The sequence below is a fragment of the Salvia hispanica genome, chromosome 5, assembly GCF_023119035.1.
Source record: "Salvia hispanica cultivar TCC Black 2014 chromosome 5, UniMelb_Shisp_WGS_1.0, whole genome shotgun sequence".
Taxonomy (NCBI): Eukaryota; Viridiplantae; Streptophyta; class Magnoliopsida; order Lamiales; family Lamiaceae; genus Salvia; species Salvia hispanica.
In genome coordinates, this window is record NC_062969.1 from 39,648,251 (window position 1) to 39,655,489 (window position 7,239).

Genomic DNA, 7,239 nt, shown 5'->3' on the forward strand with positions numbered 1-7,239 from the left:
TAAGAAAAAGAAGAAAAAGAAGAAAAAAGAGTGGCCAAGCTTTTATTGCTGATTTTACTTTCCCTGGATGTTGGCTTTGTCGTCTAGTACTTAAAGGCAATTCTGCAATTCTACATCAAATAGAAATGAGAATAAAGTAAAAAATGAATAAAATAGATGGAACAAAATAAGAAAGAGAAAAAAGTTACTACTATATATGAAAATGACTCGAGAACTTGTCAAAATGAAAAAATGAGTAAACTATAAAGGAACGGGAACGGATCATACTCCTCAATCTTCGTCAATCTTGGGAGGCAAGTAGAAGCGTATGTAGCCCATCTCTGCAATCTTATACTCGACCACCAATGGGAGCTCCGAGGACAAACTTAAAGTGACAGTGGTAGACAATGGGGAGGCCTTAGTGAAGGAGTTGAGATACCTAAGAGCAAATCTGAGAGATACTGGCTCATTCATCTCAACATTCACCTCGCCGTCAACAGTGGTGTTGTGCTTATATACACTATTTGCAGTTACAATATCACCCGTGGATGAGAACTCCACACCTTCGTTTTCGTTTGTAACAGAGATGACAACTGCAAGAAACAACCAGAGGTAGTAGGAATGAGTGTTGTAGCAGTAAGTCACCATATCTTACTTAACACACACTTGATTCACCTGTGTCACCAATGCTACTAAGATGTTTGCAAATCCAAGAGAACTCAACAGATGGCATGCGAACAATAGCATGGTACTCGGCTTCTGGCATTCCTAGATGCTCACTCTCAATGTCCATCAGCTTCATCTCAAATTTTGAGCTCTTATCTTGTCCTGTAAAACATCACAATTTTATTATACATATCAAATCCATACTAAATTTTAATACATGTGCCAATTCATATATGCAAATCTAAGTGATAGTGTAAATCATCAATCAACTAAATCACATCAATAATAAATAGGTAGAAAGAGATGTGATAAGATTCAATATCTGTCAAAAATCAAAGCAAATATCAGTCATTGGATCTTGTGATCTAACTGTTAGATGAATGCCACGTGTCATCTAATAATATAAGATGTGTAGTCTAATAATGTAGCTCGCCTAATAATATAACAGATTGTGTAGTCTAATAATGTAATGCTTTTAGTTTAATAATATAGCTCGGATATTATTATCACTACCATACCATCCAATCTAATGATCCAAAATTTTCTTTGATTTTTGACATGATTTCACTTATCATAAAACGAAACGTACTGGGGCTTTCGAACATGAAAGTGACAGAGTCGCTGGCGTCGTCGGCCTTCAGAGTGATGATATCGTCATGTCCGGCGAACTTGAGCATTTTAGCCACGGTGTCGAGGTTCATCCCCATGGAGATGTTTCGGTCGCAGCGGTAGTGGTGGAATCCCTCCGAACGGAGCAGCAGCGACACCAGCGCCAAGTGGCTGGAATCGAAAGCCTGCAGTGAGAAACCGGTGGGGGAGCAGTCGAACTTGGCATCGGTTACAAGCTCCTTGATCGATTCCACAACCTTCTTCAACAGACTCCCCTGTACCAACCGTAGCTCCAACATCTTGATTTCAGAGAGGAGGTAATGTTGGAATTAACCTTGATTTTTATACACACTAAAAGAATTTTAAAATATTAATTTTTAGAATACAAGTTAATTAAATAAAATTATAATCAATATCTTTATGTGAAAATTGTTAACAAAAAAATGTACTAATATATAGATTGACAATAAATATTATGAAACAATTAATTTCAAACTAGTATAATATTCCAATATTAAATTATAGGAGATATCTTAATAAAGATCTTATTGAAGAAAATAATCTACAACTAATATTATCTACAAATCTATATTGTAGATTTGAGATCAATAAGAGTGGCTCGATGTTGGATATTTTCCATATATATTAATTTATCAGTTTTAAATATACGTGGAGTATAACTAATCCATAATCTATCTATCTATCTATACAATATATAAAGGGGAGTTTTGGGATATTTAGGAAAATTCTCTTTTAAAATAGATATTATTATTTAAATTTAAATATAAACATGAATATTGAAGACAATGTGTTTTAGTTTATAGAGTCAGATAGTTTCCACGTGGATTAGTGGTATATTTAGTGGCATAATGTTGCACGTTTCTCATCAATTAGTTATTGCATATTGTTCTCTATAGTAATCCTTTGGCATTAAGCAGAGAAAAATAGAAAAGTATATTTCCATTTTCATTAGTTTATCAAATCATTTTCTTTAGTTTATCAAGTTTTTATAGGCTCTAAATCTAGCTATACATGGAAAATATATTCTAATTATGCTAATATCCTTTTTATTTGATTTTTCATAATCTTTAATTGATTTCCTTCTTTATTCTTGCCATAACTTCCTTCCTTGCCTTCTTGTTCTCCAATTAATTAATTTTCTTATTTTAATACATACTTTTTTTTTTTTTTTTTGGTAATTAGACAAAAAAAATAGCAAAAATGGGTACATCTTTTACATAAGAGGATATACGGTATGTGATTGTCAATAAAGCACAAGGTTGGTAAAAAAATCTGTGATTTGGGAAATACTACCATCTTTGTTTGCTGGGATGAGACTTGTTGCCCTTAATCCTACAGCTTTGGATTATTTGATTTCTACAACTCTTTTGCCTTTAATGTAAACATAAATATAATCTCGGAAAATACTTGTTTCACAATCTATTTTTTGGCACTATCACTCCCAAATTCAAGTTTAGTTCTGTCTCCCAAATTCAAGCTCTCTCTCTTGCCCGCCCAAGGTAATCTCCTCTCGTTTATTACCTTATATGGCCTACACTTATTTCCAAGATCCAATTTTTATGATAATCACTTCTGGTTTTGAATTATAGAAAAGCTTAATTGTTACTTTTGTGTAAGGTTTTTTACTCAATAAATTTTTTGTGAGCAATATTAATTAATGGTTATATTGGGCGATTAGGAATCTCTTTGTGAAATCATAAATCCTATTTATATATAAGGCAATTCATAACTCCTATTTACATGAGTATGAGTATAAGGCAAGTCATAAATCTTATAAATAGGACACCCCAATTCCATAGGAGAGTCCAAATTCGAGGTAGTGTGAAATTGGTGTAGAGAATAATTTGACAGTCGAAATTTCATATGTGTAGTGTTACAACTATAATTCATGGAAAAGTAAACTATATGCTTTTATTTTTTTTGGTGTGTAATCTATGGCATGCTTATCTGTTTAATCTCTGATTTTTTTTCATACTACTTGCAAGAATGTGTTAGTTTATAGTAAACTAGGCGGCTTATGTATAGTTTATTCTTTAGGTTTAAAGTTAGAATATGATCTCCAAAGGCTCAATTCATCGAAGAATGAAGCATAATTTCTTCAAATATCTACCATTAGAGATCCTCACCGATATCCTATTGAGACTTCCTCTTGAAGACATTGCAACTTGCAAATGTGTTTGCAAACCGTGGCTCAATCTCATTGAGACTGACTATTTTTCTAAGTCACATCTTTCTAAATCCGGCCCCGTCCTTGTGGTCTCGATACCGTCTACAAATTCAAATTGGTTCAATGTTTTCAAATTGGAAGAGAAGCCCAAACGCAAGCCGATTCCAATCACCAAGTTTGATTTCCCCCAAGCATCAACAATACAAGGTTCTTCCAACGGTTTGCTTCTTCTGAAAAATCCTTTTCGCGATCATCTTTATGTATGTAATCCTATCACCCGTGAATTTGTTGAACTCTGTGGCCGTCTTACTCGCCCTCGAGAAGATTGTTATGGAATTGGAGTGAGCAGAATAAGCGGACAACATAAGGTTGTCTATCTCAACCCTACCTACGACGGATGTCATGTATACACTCTTGAATCAGGTTCTTCATGGAGACGCGTTGAAGGTGTTATCCCCTCGTTTGATTGTTGTCACAGCTCCGTTGCTGCATTTGTTAGTGGCAATCTCTATTGGTTTGTTTCTAAATTTAGGAAGCCCCCTTTCATTTGCTGCTTTGATCTTGAGACATAATGTTTTAGCACTTTCTCTCCACCAATTGAATGTCTCAAGAGAAACAACGTTAACAAGGGAATGTTGTGTACTTTAGGAGATTGTCTGTGTTTTTGTGATGACGAACCAGAATTTAAAGGTGACTATTATCACGTGATCTGGTTGCTGAAGGAATATGAATTAGTTGAGAAAAGTTGGTGCAAGGTATGTGTCAAAATCAGGCAAGGACCTCAATTAGATGTCCTCATCAAACATCCTCATTATGGTCATGGTTTACACAAACGTCTTCTGCCTATCAATGTGTACCAGAATGGAGACATGTTGATGTTATGGAATGAGGAACACTTTCTATACTACTCTAAAGAGAGGAGAAGTCTTAAAAATATTGGTTTGTTTGGTAAAATGGATGATGATTCTTTGAATATTAATTCCATTCTCCTCACTCCAAGTTTTCTCTCACTCAAAAGACACTTTGGTATGAAGAATGTAATATCATTTTAGTTTGTACTTTTTGTATCCTCATCACAGACTTGTAATTTACCTATGCGGACTGTTTTTATTTATTTAACTATTTTAAATTCATTGTTTAGTTAAATAAGCAGTTTTTCTTTATTTAGTGTATATAGGGGTTGTAATGTGTTTATATATTTATTCTTCTACATTCTCACTTTAGTTTATACATTTCTAATCTTTGTTGTAAATCTTTATTTACAATTAGAATGCCTTCATCAAAAACTTTCTATTGATATCAATTTTAAAATTATTTACACATCATTCTTTATTTCATGTTCCTTTCATTTTCTCCATTTATAATTCCGTTACTAGTTCAAAATTGCACGTGTTTTACAAAATGCAAAGGAATATGGGTGAAAAAAGTTGCCATGTAAATCTTACTTTTAGTGTTCAATTGTATCGTTATTTTCTTATGAACATTTACATATGACCTTTGAAATCCCAATATAATACTTCCTCCATCCCACTTAAAATGCAACATTTGGGAATCGGCACGGGATTTTATGTAGTGTTGTTTTGTGAGTTAATGAAGAGAGAGTAAAGTAAGAGAGATGGAAAAGTAGAGATAGAGTTGTTTCCATTTTGTTCGAGAATCATGGGAACTTGGAAGTGCATGGGTTCACTGATGCAGATTGGGCTGGAAACACAAATGATCGGAAGTCGACTGCAGGATATTTCACCTTTGTGGGGGGAAATCTTGTAACTTGGCGGAGTAAGAAACAAAAGGTGGTAGCTCTATCAAGTGCCGAAGCGGAGTTTCGTGGAATTAAGAGTGGGTTGACTGAAATCCTCTGGCTGAAGAGGTTGATGACAGAACTTGGATTGATGTCTAAGGAACCGTGCAAACTCTTTTGTGACAACAAGACAGCGATCAGTATATCTGAAAATCCAGTGCAACACGATCGAACAAAGCATGTTGTAGTAGACCGCCACTTCATCAAGGAAAACATAGAAGCAAAAGTGATAGATCTTCCCTTTGAAGTAGATCTCTCTTTATCTCTCTACCTTTTTCATTTTTCACTTTATTCTCTCTTTATTTAACTCACCTAACACAATTTTTCTTAATCTCCATGCTGAAAAGAAACACTTTCATTACTATGGAACGGAGAAAGTATAATTTAAATGCAGGTAAAATATAAAAACTTTAATGACGTCATGTATCGGTTATTAATGCTTTTGGGCCCTGCTAGTGTATTACTCCGTATTTTACAAAGATATTTCTCAATATTGCCATTGGCCCATTGGGATAGAAGATTTTGAATGATGAATGGAATTTATATTATAAAGTGACAAAAGAAAATTAATGCGACAAGAAATTTCAACGCGGAGTTATAAATTTTGATGGATAGGTTTGTTCATTTGTCTGCAATCATCTATCACAATGCATTGACTCATTGACTTTAACTACTACTACTATAAAAGACTATGATCATCATTGACTTAGTCTGTCCAAGTTAATGGTTCCTGCTAACTCAGATCTCCTTCACCGTATGATTGGATTTCATCTCATAATTAATTAACTAATTAATGATAAAGTATACATTCCATAAGATTTAAATAGCAGTTTTAATTATCTTTTTACAACAATAATATACACTTTCTTTATAGTATTATTTATTGTAATTTTATAGTATTATTTATTGTAATGAATTTCATATTCTACTAATCTATTCTGGTCTACATCTTTCCATGTTCCTATTTCAAAAAATTTGCCATTCTCATCTCTCCAAGCTGCAATGTCCACAACTCTCCTCCTCCTCTTATTCATCCTTGCAACACTAGCTCATTTCTCTTATGCTAATCCTCTCTGCACTCCTTCTTCGTGTGGTGTTATTCGTAACATCAGCTACCCTTTCCGCCTCAATGGCGATCCCAGCCACTGCGGCCATCTCATATTAACATGCCAACACAACCTCACCTATATCTCTCTCCACTTTCATAACTACTCTGTGAAAGCCATCGACTACCAAAACTCCAGCATCAGAGTGGCTGATGCTTCCCTCAACAATCACAACATCTGCTCTTTCCCCATCTCTTCTGCTTATGAACAAGATGAGTACTTTAGAGATGATTCTGGTAACTATTACGACACCCCATATTCAATCTATCTACATCGCGGAATGGGAAGATACACTACACGTCTGCATGGCCCGAAAGATCGCCTCTGTTACAGATTTAATGTTCCACATCGATTGTAAGAGCAACTGATGTAGGGTTTATAGACTAAATGGACTCTCTTTCATAACAAACTAGTCATTTGAAATGAGTTATCTTGTTTGATATGTAACATTTTTATTGATAGCTCAAACGACTCGAAATGGTGGTGGCGAGCAAAGAACTCACCATCAACAAAAATTCGGAGGATTGGTGGCCTACATGGACGAAACCAGAAATGCAAATTAGCCGGTGCTGAAATTTAATAAATTAATAATAATAATATTATTATTATTTAATATATGTGTATATTATATTTATTTAGTTCAATTTGTTATTCCGATAAATTTGTAATAGATCAAACCAAGCAAAAAATTAATACTCCTATTTTGTTTGAAATATGAAAACAAGCTATCATAAATGTTGAGAAATCAAAAATTAAGTTCAATAAGGTATTAGATCAAAATACATTTATAAAAAGAGGTATTAGAATAAAAACTAATTTAATTATTGTAATTTTGTTATTTGGTTTTTAATTTGATGTTGTGTGTTTTAAATAGCAAGTTATTCGAATAACTT

General features: G+C 33.8%; 3 protein-coding genes across 4 annotated transcripts; 2 read left to right on the plus strand and 1 right to left on the minus strand.

Annotated features, from left to right (window-relative positions):
* Window positions 1-270: 270 nt before the first annotated feature.
* On the minus strand, window positions 271-1,553 carry LOC125186046 (proliferating cell nuclear antigen-like). Its single transcript, XM_048082354.1, has 3 exons — window positions 1,235-1,553; window positions 655-807; window positions 271-572 (listed from the first exon to the last, which is right to left on the minus strand). Exons 1-3 carry the CDS (start codon window positions 1,551-1,553, stop codon window positions 271-273), a joined length of 774 nt encoding a protein of 257 aa, XP_047938311.1.
* A 1,121-nt stretch (window positions 1,554-2,674) lies between these two features.
* LOC125186753 (F-box protein At5g49610-like) lies at window positions 2,675-4,395 on the plus strand. Its single transcript, XM_048083200.1, has 2 exons — window positions 2,675-2,774; window positions 3,313-4,395. Exon 2 carries the CDS (start codon window positions 3,328-3,330, stop codon window positions 4,012-4,014), a length of 687 nt encoding a protein of 228 aa, XP_047939157.1. The 5' UTR covers window positions 2,675-2,774; window positions 3,313-3,327; the 3' UTR covers window positions 4,015-4,395.
* A 1,782-nt stretch (window positions 4,396-6,177) lies between these two features.
* On the plus strand, window positions 6,178-6,961 carry LOC125186256. Of its 2 annotated transcripts, none has more exons than XR_007170394.1 (2): window positions 6,178-6,715; window positions 6,809-6,961. XR_007170394.1 is itself a non-coding variant. In XM_048082608.1 (2 exons), exons 1-2 carry the CDS (start codon window positions 6,243-6,245, stop codon window positions 6,924-6,926), a joined length of 576 nt encoding a protein of 191 aa, XP_047938565.1. In that variant the 5' UTR covers window positions 6,178-6,242; the 3' UTR covers window positions 6,927-6,961. The 2 variants fall into 2 exon arrangements, 1 of the variants encoding a protein (XP_047938565.1); XM_048082608.1 differs by having other exon boundaries at window positions 6,178-6,700.
* The last annotated feature ends 278 nt before the right edge of the window (window positions 6,962-7,239 follow it).

Coding starts and splice junctions, on each gene's coding strand:
- LOC125186046 (XM_048082354.1), bottom strand. CDS start 1,553: ATGTTGGAGCTACGGTTGGTACAGGGGAGTCTGTTGAAGAAGGTTGTG. Junction 808..1,234: donor TTTCATGTTCGAAAGCCCCA/GTACGTTTCGTT, acceptor GATGTTTTACAG/GACAAGATAAGAGCTCAAAA. Junction 573..654: donor TAGTAGCATTGGTGACACAG/GTGAATCAAGTG, acceptor TGTTTCTTGCAG/TTGTCATCTCTGTTACAAAC.
- LOC125186753 (XM_048083200.1), top strand. CDS start 3,328: ATGATCTCCAAAGGCTCAATTCATCGAAGAATGAAGCATAATTTCTTC.
- LOC125186256 (XM_048082608.1), top strand. CDS start 6,243: ATGTCCACAACTCTCCTCCTCCTCTTATTCATCCTTGCAACACTAGCT. Junction 6,701..6,808: donor TTTAATGTTCCACATCGATT/GTAAGAGCAACT, acceptor TTTTATTGATAG/CTCAAACGACTCGAAATGGT.